Source organism: Brachyhypopomus gauderio, chromosome 1 (genome assembly GCF_052324685.1).
Source record: "Brachyhypopomus gauderio isolate BG-103 chromosome 1, BGAUD_0.2, whole genome shotgun sequence".
Taxonomy (NCBI): Eukaryota; Metazoa; Chordata; class Actinopteri; order Gymnotiformes; family Hypopomidae; genus Brachyhypopomus; species Brachyhypopomus gauderio.
In genome coordinates, this window is record NC_135211.1 from 2,468,035 (window position 1) to 2,487,055 (window position 19,021).

General features: G+C 40.8%; 1 protein-coding gene across 1 annotated transcript in view; it reads left to right on the forward strand.

The window, feature by feature from the left end:
* The window catches only part of otog (otogelin), an 85,033-nt gene that overhangs the window by 40,896 nt on the left and 25,116 nt on the right, over window positions 1-19,021 (forward strand). The window contains exons 24-36 of the mRNA XM_077007469.1: window positions 8,682-8,789; window positions 8,948-9,086; window positions 9,292-9,426; window positions 10,375-10,518; window positions 10,745-10,864; window positions 11,073-11,189; window positions 13,302-13,458; window positions 13,683-13,709; window positions 13,827-13,994; window positions 14,943-15,221; window positions 15,484-15,601; window positions 15,685-15,764; window positions 16,169-18,648. Of these exons, the coding sequence (XP_076863584.1) occupies window positions 8,682-8,789; window positions 8,948-9,086; window positions 9,292-9,426; window positions 10,375-10,518; window positions 10,745-10,864; window positions 11,073-11,189; window positions 13,302-13,458; window positions 13,683-13,709; window positions 13,827-13,994; window positions 14,943-15,221; window positions 15,484-15,601; window positions 15,685-15,764; window positions 16,169-18,648 (4,072 nt within the window). The remainder of the gene's footprint in view (window positions 1-8,681; window positions 8,790-8,947; window positions 9,087-9,291; window positions 9,427-10,374; window positions 10,519-10,744; window positions 10,865-11,072; window positions 11,190-13,301; window positions 13,459-13,682; window positions 13,710-13,826; window positions 13,995-14,942; window positions 15,222-15,483; window positions 15,602-15,684; window positions 15,765-16,168; window positions 18,649-19,021) is intronic.

Sequence of the window (19,021 nt, forward strand, 5' to 3'; positions counted from 1 at the left end):
TAACCAATACCTAACATTGGCAAAAAGAAAATATTGCAAAACTATGTGTAAGTGTTCCAAATGGAACACTTTGCCTTTTACTTGCAAGAATATAGTTTACTTAGAAACATTTGAATCCACAAGTTTGACAGAAATTCTCTGGTGGCAAGAACATTTGGGAAATAATACACACCACACCTTTGTCAACAGTGTCTATATACCAGTGGGGAACCGTCAGGGCCCTCTACGCCCTCTCAGAGGGCCTAAAAATATTCTTAAAACATAAATATATACAGTGGGGAAAATAAGTATTTAGTCAGTCACCAATTGTGCAAGTTCTCCCACTTAAAAAGATGAGAGAGGCCTGTAATTGACAGCATAGGTAGACCTCAACTATGAGAGACAAAATGTGAAAAAAAATTGAGAAAATCATTTTGTCTGACTTTTAAAGAATTTATTTGCAAATAATGGTGGAAAATAAGTATTTGGTCACCTACAAACAAGCAAGATTTCTGGCTGTCACAGACCTGTAACTTCTTTTTTAAGAGGCTCCTCTTTCCCCCACTCATTACCTGTATTAAAGGCACCTATTTGAAGTCGGTAACAGTATAAAAGACACCTGCCCACAACCTCAAACAGTCACACTCCAAACTCCACTATGGTGAAGACGAAAGAGCTGTCGGAGGACACCAGAAACCGAATTGTAGGCTGGGAAGACTGAATCTGCAATAGACAAGCAGCTTGGTGTGAAGAAATCTACTGTGGGAGCAATAATCAGAAAATGGAAGACCTACAAGACCACTACTAATCTCCCTCGATCTGGGGCTCCACGCAAGATCTCAGCCCGTGGGGTCAAAATGATCACAAGAACGGTGAGAAAAAATCCCAGAACCACAAGGGGGGATCTAGTGAATGACCTGCAGAAAGCTGGGACCAACGTTACAAAGGCTACCATCAGCAACACACTACGACACCAGGGACTCAGATCTTGCAGTGCCAGACGTGTCCCCCTGCTTAAGCCAGGCACGTCTGAAGTTTGCTAGAGAGCATTTGGATGTTCCAGAAGAGTATTGGGAGAATGTCATATGGTCAGATGAAACCAAAGTAGAACTATTTGGTAAAAACACAACTTGTCGTGTTTGGAGGACAGTGAATGCTGAGTTGCATCCAAAGAACACCATACCAACTGTCAAGCATGGGGGTGGCAACATCATGCTTTGGGGCTGTTTCTCTGCAAAGGGACCAGGACGACTGGTCTGTGTACATGAAAGAATGAATGGGGCCATGTATTGTGAGATTTTGGGTGCAAACCTCCTTCCATCAGCAAAGGCAATGAAGATGAAACGTGAGGAGATCTGCATGGAGGAATGGGCCAACATACCAGCAACAGTGTGTGCCAACCTTGTGAAGACTTACAGAAAATGTTTGACCTCTGTCATTGCCAACAGAGAATATACAACAAAGTATTGAGGTGAACTTTTTTATTGACCAAGTACTTATTTTCCACCATTATTTGCAAATAAATTCTTTAAAAGTCAGACAAAATGATTTTCTCAGTTTTTTTTCACATTTTGTCTCATAGTTGAGGTCTACCTATGATGTCAATTACCGGCCTCTCTCATCTTTTTAAGTGGGAGAACTTGCACAATTGGTGACTGACTAAATACTTATTTTCCCCACTGTATAATACAATTTATCCAATTATATTTTATCTACTTACAGTTTGACAATTGACATCTAAACAATTACAAAAATATAAGCAAATAAATTATTCACCCGTGTCTATTCAATCTGTGTTGGAAGGTGAGGGGTTAAATCAAATCAAATCAAAGTTTATTTGTATAGCGCTTTTAACAACTCAAGTTGTCGCAAAGCAGCTTTACAGGGTTTACAAGGTTAACAATACTATGGGTCCAGAACCCTAATGAGCAAGCCAAAGGCGACAGTGGCGAGGAAAAACTCCCTATGATGGTGGGGAATAGGAAGAAACCTCGCGAGAACCAAGACTCAAAAGGGAACCCATCCTCCATTGGGCGGCCCGTTAACACACAAATACACAAGTCACACATAATTCACACAATCAGACTAGGTAAAAGGTAGAATTGAAAGTTCTGGGTTTTGATATTGTCACTGTAAATGTCTTTTGATGAATGCCAGGCTTTCATTCCGTGTCGGAGCAGTGATGCTGGTATTGTAGGCTCCGACTGCAGTGTTACTCCCCAGGTGAACCCCGGTATCAGCACATCCACCGGCAGCCAGACCATCCCCCAGGTGCCTGCAGGTGCCTGTATCCAATCGTCTTGGGTAGAGCCATGCAAGAAGATAGATAATACAGACTGAGTGGACATGAATTTAAACCACCGTTGATTTAAATGTACGTAGCTCACGTGCCAGTGATCAGCATGTGGCTCCGGCAGACTAATCTATAGCAGCATAACTAAAGGGAGAGGTTCAGAGGTGACCACAGGCATGAGGGCTCACTGAGACATTGCTTTCCAGTCAAGTCATAGTCACAAATAGAGTAATGCCAAGACACAGCTGGATGACAGCATCAACATCTCAGATCACCAGAAATCTCAACGTCTGGGGGCCCCCAAGCCTTAAGTCTAGATTTAAAGATTGGAACTGTGTCAGAGTCTCGGATTGGAGCTGGAAGGCTATTCCATAATTGAGGGGCTTTAAAAGAGAAAGCTCTGCCTCCGGCTGTAGTTTTACTAATTTTTGGAACTACGAGAAATCCAGCATTTTGGGAGCGCAAAGGGCGAGATGGGTTGTAGTAATCAATGAGTTCACTCAGATATTGTGGGGCAAGACCATTTAACGCCTTATAGGTTAACAGGAGAACTTTAAATTCAATGCGATATTTAATCGGCAGCCAGTGTAGTGCGGCGAGAGTGGGACTAATATGATCGAATTTCCTAGCCTTGGTTAGGACTCTAGCTGCGGCATTTTGTACAAGTTGTAGCTTCTTTATGGACTGTTTAGAGCATCCAATTAGAAGACTATTACAGTAGTCCAATCTCGACGAGACAAAAGCATGAACTAGCTTCTCTGCATCAGCTAATGAAAGTAAGTGTCTCAGCTTGGCAATATTACGTAAATGGAAAAAGGCAGCCTTAGTGACATTGCATACATGTGTGTCAAATGAAAGATCAGAATCAATAGTGACACCTAAACTTTTTGCAGTAGATTTTGGTGTTACTGAAAAACCATCTAGGGTAAGGGGAAAATCAGCCCAATTGCTTCTAACAGCTTTAGGCCCAAGAATCAGTACCTCAGTCTTGTCAGAATTTAGTTTAAGAAAATTAGACGCCATCCAGTTTTTAATATCCTGGACGCAGTTCTCAATCTTGAGAGTTGTGGTGGTATCATCTGGGTTAAGTGGAAGCCTGTGAGCCTGTGTCTCCGCCTATCAGGACTGTGATGCCCGCTGTTCGTTTACAGAGGGTCTTGCAGTTATAATTCAGCGCAATACCAGTTTCAAATGACAGCAAAATTGACCAATCATATCTTCCCTCTTAGTGGGCGGGCTTAACTGTATGATAATTTCCACCCGCTGTGGCGAAGCTAGCAGTCGTTAGCGTACCACCACTAGCTAGTTTCGATTCATTCCTTTGATGCCCTCATGCGCGTTGTTTACATTTTCCGCTTCAGAGGAACACGGAGCTGTGAACCTTATTTTGTTTGGAACCTTATTTTGCTTAAGAAGTTATCTAGTACAGATATTATTGTTTATTGCGTTTCTAAAGCTGTACTGTCATTTCAATTTTTTTCTATATTGCAGTTAATTAGGAGAGGAAAAAAAATTTCCGGGGGGTGGGAGCGGGCCCAGGTTTAATGGTCATGGTTCGCTAATGCTATATACACAGTGCAAAGCTGTATGTGGTTGGGAAAAGTATCTAAAATTGCACTCAGCTATAAGTACTTAATTAGAAATCGATTGGGCTTCAGCAAAAGCATAATTCCCAGTTGGCATTTCAACACTGAATCAACATCAAATGTTATGATTGAATCAACGTTGGATTTGGTGTTGATTTTGAAAAGTGAATCAACGTTGATATGCCAATGTTGTTTCAACGTCATACATTCAAACTTGAATAAACCACAAATCTCTTGCTCAAAATTGCTCAAAATTGCATGGGAGAGAGGAAAAAAACAACTGTATGCCATAATGAAAAAGAACAAAAAATTTTTTTATTCTCTCTGTAAATGTATACATAAATATAAAGAATGTAAAAAAGTTAATCTTATTTCTTGCGGCCAACACCACCCAACCTCTCCGGTGCATACTTGAGGTATTTAGCCATCGTGTCCATTGCCTCCTGTTGTGTGATTTTGTGTGTGCTGGGAACAGTGTCTAAAGAGGAAAAGCAAACCGCAGGTTAGTTTATAGTCATAAATACTAAAAAAACTGTACATTAGGATGTTTTTAGATCAGCAGCAGCACTCACTAGTTTAACTAATTTCAGTCAACTGAACAATTCATGTACTACCGCCTCAGTGCCATCTATCCCCTCTCTGCACATACAGAGCCACGCATTTCAAAAACGGCGGCATCGGCTAATACTACCATTAGATGCTTTGTAATTCTACACACAGTGTAGAACACTTCCTATGAGAAACTACATTAGCAACCAAACCTAAAATACACTGTTACTGACGTTAGCATCACAGGTCCGTGGTCCAGCGACGCATTAGCTGCTAAAGTTAGCTAAATCTCATTCATAAACTAGCCCATAACACACTAGTAACGTTAAATGAGCAGGCACACACTTAGGAAAACGCAGTAGCAACTGCAAAAAAGGCAAACGAACATCTAAACTTCTAAAAATATTTGCTCATGCACCCTCACAACACCTAGCCAGCATAGCTAACTAGCTAGCCAGCCAGGGGTCATCTGTTTTAGTAACTCTATGTGTAATTAATAATATTATGCTCCTCATGTATTGACTAAACTTTGACTTTGCTTACCTTAACTTCCAAAATCTCCCAGTGTACGCCACATCAACGTTTATAAAATGGCGCCAAGCAGCCAGGGGTGTGTCGCCGGGTCTGGTGGAACAGAAAAAATGACTTGATATTAATATATGATACGCTATATTACCGCACATATTATGTAAGAAGAAAAAATAAAAAGGACATATATACCTTTACATTTCATGCCCTCCACCTGCATCACTGGCGACACAACTGCCAGAATCCCTCGAGTGATCACAAACACAAGCCTCACAGTTGCTCTGCGTGATGTCGAATACTGTCTCCTGCTCTATTTAAACTTGTTGATTTGTCATTGCGAAGTTTTGTTTCTGCCTCAAAAAATTTCAAACTGTTTCATTGCCTGATGTTGTCTTCCTAGTTTCTACCTGCCTGTTTTTGACGACGTTTTTGGACGAATGAATGAATACTAATAATAATAATAATAAATACCCCTTTCAAAACCCTCATCCAATGGTTGTACTTACATTTTGCATCCTTGCATCTAACCGTTTTTTTATTGTGTTTTTTTAACTTGAAATGGAAAGGCAGGTTAAAGATGTTATGTTGATTCATCGTTAATAGTTCAACATTTGCACAATCATTTAGCATTAAATGTTGTTTCAACAACAGACATTATTTCAACCACATTTCAACATTGAGGGTTGGTCGTGTGCCAGCTGGCTTACTACGCAGATCTAGCTAGCTAGCTAACGTTTGTCCGCATGCTAACAGTTTGCCGAAGTGACGTAAGTTCATTTGGAAAGGGACAGGTAACGGTTAATTAACCTTTCATCGCTAGCTTGTCCTTGTCAACCACGACAGTATTAGCACTAACATTACTAAACTCAGTGCAAAGTTAAACACTCTGAAAAACAACATGTTGGCTTAGTTAGCGCTAGTTTTGATAGCTATACATTTGGAAAATGTGTTGAAATACGACCTGGGGGGTATTCAAGAAAGAGGGTTTAACAAACTCTAAACATAACCCTGAACTCTGAGTTGTCTTACCCCGATCAGAGTTTTCGGTCCCTAAATTGCTGATCGGAGTTAAAGTAATCAGGGTAAAGTAATCAACTCTGAGTAGGTTGACCCAGACAGAAGCATGTTCATGCGTAACTATAAAAGGCATTCTTAATGGAATGCAGATAAATAAGATTTATCATGGACTTAAACGTGAAAATCAGCCGAGCATCGTATTTCACACAACTGTAGCTTGAAGTATAAATGACTGCATATGCAGAATATTTAGATATTATATTATTTAGATAATAATCTATATTATTTCGATTATTAAACGTAAATGTAATACTACTTTGTAATACTACTCTGTGGGCATCTCAGAGATGGTAGACTGTCGCTCTCCCTGGATGGTTGCAATGTTGTGTAATACCACATATGGTATGGATATTACGGATGTAAGTAATGGATTGTGCTGAAAAACCATAACGTTCATTAAAAAATAATCCAAAAATGATAGTAGGCCTATGTCTATTAGGGGTGTTATAAGGCGTTCCTGACGAAGAGCTCGGCGAATAAGCTGAGCTTCAATATCCACAGGATCCTCGAGGAAAGGAAACGTCATAATTACGTGTTTGTAACTCAGGTTTACGTTCAAGTTAACCTGCCAGCGAGCAGGTTAGCTTCAGAGCATAAGTTGCTATAGTAACTGACTCAGGTTCTCTCTAAGCTTGGTTTCTGGAACGGAAAACCTTGAGTTTCCGTGAATTCTGAGTTAACTTACCCGGTTTTATCGCTTAACCCGCTTCTTGGAATCCCCCCCTGGTTCAAATTTCAAACTCAACATACACCACCAAATTAGTTGTGTCAGCTTAGTAAAGACCCACAGATAAAAGTCCTCTAGATTGAAGTCCTCTAGATAAAAAGGTGAAAACGCTGGGTCTCTCTCTCTCTCCCTCTCTCTCCCCTTTGACCATTGTTGGTGTTCATGCTGCTTTGTGTCCCCAACCATTTTTGCGCCACGGACCGGTTACATGTCAGACAATATTTCCACGGACCGGCCTTTAAAGTGTGGGGGGTAAATATGACAAAATAAAATGATACGGCTGGGATAAAAACAAATATAAACCGCATAAAAATAAAACTCACCAGACGCACCGACGGATGTAATTGGGAGAGAATCTTTTTTTCAAATGACTCACGGACCGGTACCGGCCCGGTGGTTGGTGACCACTGTTTTAGATGATATAGAGCTGCGTTTGTGAGCACTGAATTCCTTCACTAATAAAGGAGACCTATTATGCCTCTAGCTGCATTTTCTTTAATTTATTCTGTAAACAGGTGCACAGCTGGATCAAATGACTGATAAGCTGCTTAACGTCACTCCTGCTGACTGTATTACCAAATCAGCACATTTTCATTAGACTAAAAAGCTTGTTAGTTTTTTACATTAGCATGTACATGTGGACATTCGCTGTGTATATTAAACCTCTGCAAATACTCACTTGAAGTTAATGCTTGGTTTCAGTGGCCATTTTCAAATATTCATTACTTTTTAAACTTTTTTAAATTTTACAGATGGGGATTATGATCATTCAGACATTTAGAAAAAGAAATTATATATGGCAGTAGGTATTAAATATTCCCAACCATGTGTTACATGAACGTAGATAAAGGACTGATGAACCTTTCATGTGTATGTTATCGTATGTGTGTGTGTGTGTGTGTGTGTGTGTGTGTGTGTGTGTGTGTGTATATACACACACACACCTTACCTTTGTATATTAGTTAATCATATTGGTATCATATTTATCATATAGGTATCATATCTTATTTATGCCGCATTTTACACTGCTCTTATACTACATGGTTAAGCTCTCCATCCACTAAAATGTCATGAAAAGGTCATCAGGTATTTATTCTACTTAACTTTTGAATTCCAAATGAATATTTTGAGATAAAACATGTTGACCTTCACTAACGTGAGGTTGCAGAGGCTACTTGATCAAGGTGTATGGTACTGACATACACTGTTATAACCTCCTGACTGAGAGGTGGCTGCAGGTTACACAGCTCATTGCTCTGAGTTGCTCGTCACCTGGCTGAACTTGATGAAGTACCTACAATCTCCACCAGCAAACTCAGCAACAAACAAACAAACTCAACACAAACCTAAGAAGAGTATTGTAATTGTACATGTGGAAATGAAGAGTCAATACAACAATACCAAGATAAGACTGACTGAAGCTGTGTGGTTAAGTCATAGTACTTTGTCCTATGCAAGTGTCCTGAGTCCTGAATTCACTCCTCAATAAACAGAACAGTGGATATTACACTGAATAGGATATTGTTGTTTAATGGTTTAAAATGGTGTAAAGATCTGAGTGTGTGTGACTGTGTGGTCAGGAGTAATGTTGGCAGTAATGCTTATAGCTGCTTTGAAGGCAGTAAATTATCTTGCATGTTGGCAGCTGGAAAATGGGAGCTGTTAGCGCCTCTCTGTCTCCGGTGTAAGTTTACGCAGTGTTCATACTGCCGGGAAATCTCCTGTCCCAGTCACTGCAATCAAGGTGGTGAAAATGACTCAACCTGAATATTACAAGATCCTTATCTACAGAGAAAGGAAAAAAAGAGGCAGAGGGAAACTTTGGTACTGTGAGAATAAAATGTGACTGTCACCGGACCATCCAAACACTACTCAGGCTTAGTCTGTGATGTGATGTGGAGTTTGTAATGCTTGATCTTGTATCTCTGTGTTCATCCTGTAGGCTTTTAAAGCATGGTGATGAATGTTTTGAGCCTATTGCATGTCCATGTTTATGGAAGGGTAAAGAATATTACCCAGGGGACAGAGTGTCGTCACCCTGCCATCAGTGGTAAGATTTCTTATACTCTTAAACACAATGAAATATTAGGAAATGATTGCATTATTATTTAGTTCTAAAAATCAGATTGGACTAACACAGAACACATCAATCAACAGTGATATTCTGTAAGCTACAATGTAAAAACAACAGTGCCTCTTGTGTGTTAGTGTGTGTCAGCATGGCTCATTCCAGTGTGAGTTTCGTCCATGTGCTTCAATGTGCACCCTCTATGGTGATCGACACTATCGCACATTTGACGGCCTGCTGTTTGATTATATCGGAGCGTGTAAAGTTTACCTACTAAAGGTGAGAAACATGGATGGTATATAATGTATATATTCTTATAAGATGGACTTGCTTCCATATTGCTGATACCTCTGTGCTGTTGTGTGCATCTTTGTGTGCTTTTGCGCCTTTACATCTGTGTCTATCTGTGTGTTTGCGTGTCTGTATGAATGGGTTTATGTGTGTGCATTGGGACCATGTCTATCTGTATGTGTCTGTGTACCAGACTTCAGCTGATGTAATGATAAGTGTTACTGCCGAGAATGTCGACTGCTTTGAAAATGGTATAATCTGCAGAAAATCCATCTTCATCTCCGTCGGACAATCCTTCATAGTTTTTGATGACGAAAGTGGAAAACCTGTGAGTTATTATTATATTATACACTTTAATAGCTTCAATTTCATAAAAGTCACATTTTGTCTTTAGATTAGTCTGTATTTGATTTGATTTTGTAAAAGTTAGTAAAAGTAGCTTAACTTTCTTTCTAGGAATGTGGTAATAATAATCTTCCTTCCAATAGATTCATATACTGAAAGGAAAGCTCTTTAAAGGACGTGCTTATACTTCAGCATCTATGGTTCACCGTTCTATCTGCAAGCTTTGCAGCACTAATTATTGAACTGATTTGAAGGCCAAGTAGGACAGTTTTCCTTCATGGTGATGGAGAAGAAAGATGGACACGATCAGAATAGTTGAACTAATAAATATAATATAATGCAAAATATGACTTAAAATATAAAACATTGGAAAAAAAAAAGAAAAAAAATTGCATACCTGTGTATTGCGTCTTGAGAATATTGCACATTGCATGTAAGTGCAATCAAGTATAAAGTATCAAGTTCTAGGTTGGGGAGTTCAGTGAAACAATGGACCGGGCGAGACACTTATGCTAATCTGAACATTTGAAGTTTCAGTTCAATTTATAACTTTCTGTACTTAAACTACTCCATTAAACAAAACGTTCTCCTATGTCATTACAAACGACCCAGATGTGAAGCAGAATTAACTGTTAGTATAATAATATAATATTAGTATAACATTAGTATAATATTATATAATGTTATTGGTATAATAATATAATATTAGTATAACATTAGTATAATATTATATAATGTTATTGGTATAATAATATAATATTAGTATAACATTAGTATAATATTATATAATGTTATTTGTATAATAATATAATATTAGTATAACAGTATGATATTATATAATGTTATTTGTAGTCCTCTGAAAGATACTGATTGGTTGTTTATTTCCACTTTGTGCTATTTGTTTGTTGTGATGTATATTTGCTGTATACAGAATGCAGGCAGTGTGATTGACAGGCAGAGTGTGTATATATGGAGTGCGGGTTACTTCACCATCATCCACCTGTTGCAGTATGAGCTCTCACTGCTGTGGGACAGAAAAACCACTATACACATACAGGCCGGACCACGATGGCAGGTCAAACATACTTCTATAAATACACTCTTCAGACTCACACACTCTCAAACACACGCTCAAACAAACACACACTCAAACTGATGATATGATGTATTTAAAGTATGTTGTGTATGTGTGTGTGTGTGTGTGTGTGTGTGTGTGTGTGTGTGTGTGTGTGTGTGTGTGTGTGTGTGTGTGTGTGTGTGTGTGTGTGTGTGTGTGTGTGATTGCTTTTAACTGTTGCCAGGGTAAACTATCTGGTCTGTGTGGGAACTTTGATCTGAAAACAGTGAATGAAATGAGAACACCTGACAACATGGACTTATGGACAGCACAGGAGTTTGGGAATAGCTGGAATGCAGCAGAGGCAGGGGACACACACACGCGTACACGCACGCACACACGCACGCACGCACACACACACACACACACACACACACACACGCGCGCGCGAGCGCACACACACACACAATTATGCTGAAACTGGAACACAACATATCAAATCCCTCTGTATGTTGTCATTTTTATTTTATAAATATGTAGATTTTTAATATGGTATGTGTCTGTGCTTTCAGTGTGTGAACAGTCCAGATATAAGGCATCCATGCAGTCTGAATCCTCTACGAGAACCTTTTGCTAAGAGGCAATGTGGGATTTTGCTCAGTGAAGTTTTCCAAGTCTGCCACCCAGTGGTGAGTAAAGGAATTACAGTTATATTCTTTTTAAGTAGCAGAACTTAAGGGTAATCAGGAAAGTATTTTGTCTAATTACTATGATTACTATTTGTATAAATATGCAGTGTGGGTGTGTATGTGTGCCTGGGTGTTTTGTAAAGCATGTACAACAAACATACAAACAATGTAAATGAGTTACACATGTGTTACATATACAGTCCCTGAAGTTCTGTCGCTTATCCATGTTGTGAAAACAAAAGCTTATAACCTGATTGGTTTTAGAAATGACTCATATGAAAGCTGAAACCCTCACAAATGAGATTTAATTTACGAAAATAAATTTGCTTTACTGCAGAAATATTGATCATTTAATGAACACAGAAAGGTCAGATTTTGGCAAGACAAAAGTTTTGTGGCCTTGTCATATAATGCACCCAATCCTAGTTTACAGCCTTACCTGTGCTCACTAATTGATTGGTTAATTAGTGGGTGTGTATAAAAAGGACTCCAGCACCCCAGACCTTCACTTGCACTGCAACTTGACCTCTGACAACATGCCAAAAATCCATCCTGCGACCAAAGCCTTGATTATCAAGACGCTGAAGACCAAATCCACTGCAGAGGTGGCTGGCACCTTTAATGTGCCTTAGCATCAAGTACAAATAATTTAAAAAAGATTTGAAGAGACTGGAGATGTTTTTGACAAGCCCAGGTCCAGCAGACCCCACAAGACAACTGCTCGGGAGGAAGATTTGTTGGTTAGAAAATCCAAAGCCAGTCCCTCTTCCACTGCAGCAGAGCTCTACCAGGCCTGGTCACCTCAAGTCCCTGTGTCAACTAGAACAGTTTGTAGGATTCTGTCTCAAAATGGCCTCCATGGTCAAATCAGTGCCCAGAAGCCAGCACTAAACAAAAGGCAGGTAAAAAACATGTGGCATTTGCCAAGGCCCACAGCCTGCTAAACAGATGGACGCTGGAAAAGTGGAGGAAGGTGGATTTCTCAGATGAATCTTCAGTTGAATTACACCACAGCCACTGCAGTACTGCAGGAGACCTACTGGAGCCTGTATGGATCCAAGATTCACCCAGAAAACAGTCAAGTTTGGTGGTGGAAAGATCATGGTCTGGGGTTACATTCAGTATGGGGGTGTGCGAAACATTTGCAAGGTGGAAGGCAATATCAATAGCATAAAATATCAAGAAGCATTAGCTACATCTTACATTCCCAATCATAAAAGGGGTCAGATTTTGCAGCAGGATGGTGCTCCATCTCATACATCAAAGTTCCTCAAGGTGAAGAAGATCAATGTGCTCCAGGACTGGCCAGCACAGTCACCAGACATGAACATCATTGAGCATGTTTGGGGTAGGATGAAAGAGGAAGCTTGGAAGACAAAACCAAAGAATTTTGATGAACTCTGGGAGGCATGTAAGACTGCGTTCTTTGCTATTGTATGAATCATTGTCGAACCACATGGATGCGGTCCTTCAAGCTCGTGGAAGTCACACAAAATATTAAATATGGCTCTAATAGCACCACAACGTCATTCACCAGTGTTATGAAGCCTATATATATATATATATATTTTTTTTTTTTATTAGATTTATTCATTTCATTATAAACAAATTAAAACTTATGCACAAAAGAAGAAAGTATACAATTCACTAATAAAATGAAAGGCAGCAGAAAGAAGAAAAAAATCTTATAATATCTGCCCCTTATTTCCCAAGAATAGTTTCAACTATAATAATAAACTTTTGTCTTGCCAAAATCTGACCTTTCTGTGTTCATTAAATGATCAAAACTATGGAGTTTTTCCTTGCCACTGTCGCCCTTGGCTTGCTCACTGGGGGCTAGGACTCTGCACTTGTAAAGCTGCTTTGTGACAACAACTGTTGTAAAAAGCGCTATATAAATAAAATTTGATTGATTTATTGATATTTCTGCAGTAAAGAAAATTTATTTTTGTAAATTAAATCTCATTTGGGAGGGTTTCAGCTTTCATATGAGTAATTTCTAAAACCAATCAATGAATTTAAAGTCAGGTTATAAGCTTGTTTCCACAACATGGATAAGCGACAGAACTTACGTCAGGGACCGTATGTGTAAATGTGTGCTGTGCTGTGTAGGTGGATGTGACGTGGTTTTACACGAACTGCCTAGCCGACACCTGTGGGTGCAGCCGTGGTGGGGACTGTGAGTGTCTCTGCACAAGTGTGGCAGCGTATGCTCACCAGTGCTGCCATCACGGAGTCACCGTCGACTGGCGCACACCTTCCCTCTGCCGTGAGTAACAGGCAGCGCCAAGACCGTGACTGTGTTCACATGTGTACATGGGTCGAGGTTAGGCTGTACCTAAAGCCTAAAGATAAGCCATTGTTTCAGCAGACAAACACTGATATCTGGTGTATTGAGAGTGAAGAAATGATTGGTCAGAGTCAGGTGTTTGAAATGAGACAGATTGGTTAATGAGTAGAATGAAGAGAAACTGTTTTTGTTTCTGATTTCAGCATATGACTGTGAATACTACAATAAAGGTATGCAAATAATTTCTGTATTGATTTAGGCATCATGTTACGCCTTCTCATGATAATATATATTAGTCTCTGGGTGTGTGTGCGCATGCGCGTGTGTTTGCTAATGTCATCATACAGTTCTAGGTAAAGGTCCGTTCAGGTTGATAACCCAGAGGGAGAGGACCTTGATTTTGGCAGCCAATCATACAAGTGGAATGGTGTACCTGAAAAGAGGAGTGAACAGTACTGACGGGGTCATGACCCTGTTCATGATGACACCAGGACTCAGCAAAACCCGACCACATGGTAGAACACATACATCCTCATCCACACACATGTTCACACGTACATGTATGTATATATCAGTGGCGGGCCGCCAGGGCCTGTAAGTTCTATGCTGGCCAAAAAATTATCACAAAATGATTAATCTAAATGTCAATTGTGATTTTCACCCCAATAGAAATTTGTCCTCCACATTTACCCATCTGTGCAGTTAGAACACACACACAGACACACACACACACACACACACACAGTAATGATTACTAGGGAGCTGTGGTACACACACTAGTAATTACTAGGGGGCTGTGGTGCACACGTGCCCAGAGCGGTGGGCAGCCCTAGCTAGTACAAGGTTAGGTGCCTTGCTCAAGGGCACCTCAGTCATCGCCCCATGCCTAGGAATCGAACCCACAACCCTCCGGTCACAAGACCAGTTCCCTACAACCAGACCATGACTGACCATGACTTAATTATATTTTGTCCATAAATACTTATTAAATAATTCCAAATGGTCTGTCCGCTATTTTTAATAGCTTTTCTGAAGGTTGTGCTGTATCCGACTATTTTATATTTATCACATTTCAGCCATCATTTGTTGCCAGGCAGGGTCAAAGTCAAAGAAGTCTGTCTTCACCATCTGTTCTGCTGGCCTTCTTAACACAAAATAAATGGATGAAACACAAAATGAATGTTGCATCAACCAATCAGATTTTGAGTTGGTGTCACCAGAGCCCTCTAGCAGGCGCATGGCAACATCACCCTATTCACACCGTTGATTGGATAGTCTAGATTGATTGGATAGTCTAGATTGATTGGATAGTCTAGATTGGCTGAAGGAGAAGAAATAGATTTGGTGGCAGATTAACTTTTATGGCCATTTTCAAGACAGACTTTTCAAGAGAAGCTAGACACTGTTAAGAAAGGTTGAATTTGAGAAAAGGCAAATTTGAGTGTGTTGTGTTTGTGCTCTAGACTCATCGCTAGTTTCCTTCGAGGCGGCGGACAGACCAAACTACTTCCTCCATGTGGAAGACAGCGGCCAGTTGAGACTTCGCAAATGGGAGGACAGCAGGGCATTCTGGGATGCGGCGACATTTATACTGCATAGAAACACGTGGATCTCAGGATTTGATTCACTAGAGTCACTGATGTGGCCAGGGTTTTTCCTACACTACATGCTGTCCAGACTCCAATTCCTGAAGTACAACCACTCAGATCGCTATCGACGATCCACCCTCTTCAAACTGGCCAGTAAGACACACACATACATGCATGAAAACAAGTTTACAGAGGTGTATATTCCAGGTTCAGAAAGTAAAAGTCACCAGGATTTTGCTCAGGCTTCCTGGATTGTGTTGATTCCACTAATTTTACCTGGATTGCACGAATTAGAACATCTAGCAAGCTAGAGCAAAATCCTGGTGAGGACTTTTACTTTCTGAAACTGGAATATACACCTCTGCAAGTTTATGACTTCATATTATCTGAATACTTTTGTTTTGTTTTTTATCAGGCAGCACCACAGACTACTCCATGGGTCCTCGCTGCCAATGGCGATATGAATCCTGTGTGAGTCCGTGTTTTAGGACATGCAGTGACCCAGCATCTCTCAACTGTATTGATATTTTAAAGTAAGAACACATACACTCACTTGTCTATGTCTGTATTGTGTGGTCTGATTTGTGTAACACTAAGTTCATGTATTTCTCCACAGAGTAGAGGGATGTGTGGCCCAGTGTCCAGCCCACATGGTGTTGGATGAGATCACTCAACGATGTGTCTACATGCAGGACTGTATGATATTGCACATAACTACATTACATTTACATTTAGGGTATTTACAAAATGCTTTGGCATCTGCTCACAGAATGTATCCTAGATAGTACAGTAGATAGGTCTGAATTCAAGATACCCTTGAACCAGAATATTGCTGAACTACAGGATTATTACTACTATATCCTCCACTAAGTTAAAATACAAAATTGTAAAAGAGTGATTGTTTTCAAAATATGTGCCTCGTGTCCATAAACCAATGGCAACAGCAAAGCTCTCTTGACTTTACTGCCATAGGATGTAGAGCAGGGTTTGGGCCTGGTTATTATAAATATATCTGTGTAATCTTAAATGCATTGTTCTTCCTATTCTCTTTTGTCTGTGATGGGCAACATGTCTTAATGTTTTTGTTTGTGTGTGTGCAGGTATTAAGCCTCCAGTTACACCACCAGGCCCCATCACAACATTTACAGCTGTCACTTCACCTCTGGTTACAGAGATCTCCACCAGGAGCAATATAGTATCAGAGTCGGCCACCTCCACAACTCAAATGATGTCGTCCTCTCCAGAGCAAAGTATTACAGCTACTACAACAGCCATCACACACAGTTTAATCCTTTCGTCCATGCCAAGTACAGCTCCTGCCATGTCTGTGGAAGAGAAACCCGTTACAACTGTGAACACTTCAGTCTCCTCCACTAAGCCACTGTCTTCTACTCCGAGAACCACCAGGACCCCTAGCATGGCCTCTCTTTCCTCCATCATCACTGTAAAAACTCGGACAGCGTCCGCTTCTGTCTCGTCACCAGTACCCACCACAACTCTAAGGTCATCAGGGGTTTTGGCACTGTCCACAGGTGCCAGCTCACCTGGAACTCATAGCATGTTCCCGACATCAGCTGAGCAGCCCACTAGAATAAGAACTCTCCCACCTACCACCAGAGACACTGCTGGGTCCACTTCCCCCACTCTCAAAGAGTCTCTTCTAGAGACAGCCAGCACTGAACCAGCCACTGTCTCAAAGTCCTCCGCATCTACTGCCAGACTCACTGTGATCTCTGTAGCCAGTGCAAAGATGTTTAGTGCTGAAACTTCTCCAATAACCAAAGTTCCTCCACTGGAGTTAAATACTTTAGCGACCACAGCACAGTCAACTGTTTCTGTTCCATTACAAACATTCACTGTTACGACACCTGTGATCATTCCAAGCCATTCCCCAGAATTCACCACAGCAGTTAGTGCCTTCAGCACTCTGAAACCAACACCAGTAAGTGTCACTGAAACAAGAGAATATTCAGTGGCACACACCATCAAAACAACTGTGCCTTCTTCATCTGCTGCAATGAAAATCTCTACAACACACCCTCCGGGTGAAGGTTCTGAGAGGTCACCCTTAACACAAACAACACCCTCCATGCTTATGACTACCAGTCCTCAGCAACTCCAGACTTCCAAAACAATCTTACCTGTCTTCCCAGATATAGATCAGCAAGCAACTCAAATAACCACAGTGCCTTCCACAATTAAAACAATAGAAACTGAACTGACAACCACCTATCAGCCGACGTTCGTGCCCCATATCGTCCACACACCCAGGTCTCCTGGAGTTCCAGTCTCAGAGAAGCCTTTACACACAACCACGTCCCAGGAATGGAGCCACACTGCCACCACGCGGTCCACCTCCACCCATCACATCCCACCAGAACTCCTTCAAACCACCAGTAAAGCCGAATTGCTCACTGTTACCACAAGCACCCCAGTGCCATTGCTAACCACACACACCACTGTCCTTCCTTCACCCACAGAACATATTACATCAACACTGACACCTTCATCTGTCTTAACCACTTATGTGACAACCCCCAGAACGTTTCCAGTGGTGAGCACTGGTACCACATCCACAGCTACCACAGCAAGCTCCACAGGGTCACATTCCAGTCCATTTCCAGAGTCATCCTCACACCTCACAGAGAGTGTTAGGACATCCACTCAGCCTTCTGAATCACATCCAGCAGCCGATACAATGACCAATGAAACACCACCTGGTTATACACCAGGACCTATATCTGCTACGACAGGAACCACATCTGTCCCCCACACACAACCAACAGTTCCAACTTCCATGGTGGGCTCTACAGAACCTGTTGCTACAACTGTACAGCCTCATCTGACTTTGTCAAGCAAAGAGACCTTTACTACATCTGTTACCTCCAGCCTCACTTCCACAATTCTCCATCTTAAAACAGAGACAACTCATTACCCTTCACATACCGATACAGCTGCACTTTCTACTACTAAAGACACACAACCATTCTCACGGTCACCTACAATATACACTTCAAGCACGTCACCTCCAAAGTTGACTTCACCCTCAGAGAGAGTGACACCTATCCTCACCTCAACTATTTCTGTCTCCGCCACACAAGAAACTCCCACGTTCACAAAGATAACACACATTTTACCTTCAATAGTGACTGAAAAGGACACTACAAGTACATCTGTTTCTCGGGAGATGACTGAGCCCATTTCCCAAACCAGCCATCCAACCTCAGTCCCATTCTCAAACATTCCTAGAACGAAAGCACCACCTCAATCAACTGAACCTGGAACAAAAACCACTGCAATATTGATGACCACACCCATATCCAGTTCTTTGGCACCATACAATACAACCACCTCCTCTAAAACAACTACCTCTCCTAAAGCTTTCTCCTCACAGCAGACATCAACAGCAGTCAGTCATGTGGAGACTGAACAGCCATCTGCCCAAGACACTTCCCCAAGAACCACCACATCGTCTGTAATGGAGTCAAAGCACTGGATGACTCTGTCAGAGGAGAGTACTTTGACTCCTACAGCTTCATCCACCATGGCAGGGGATGTTGCTTCAACTACAGTCTGCACAGTAAGTTCAGTAAAACAGATCAGTCTTCTACGTTTTCAAGTCTGTCGGTGTGTAAAATGAAATTTTTTGGTACTCATAATTTTTTGGTCAATTATGTAATTAACTTAATAAGCATTAAAAATTATTCAGTACAAAGTCTGAAGAAAAAAAAATCTACATATTTCTGAAATTTACCTGAAATATTTCTGTGCTGTATTAGCTTCAGTATGACTCATACCTAATGACTATATAGACTGTGTTCAATAAATCACTGCTTTCATTTACAGAAATGCACATTGTCTAAAATGTAACCACAAAAAATGTTCATGTGTGTGTGTGTGTGTGTGTGTGTGTGTGTGTGTGTGTGTGTGTGTGTGTGTGTGTGTGTGTGTTG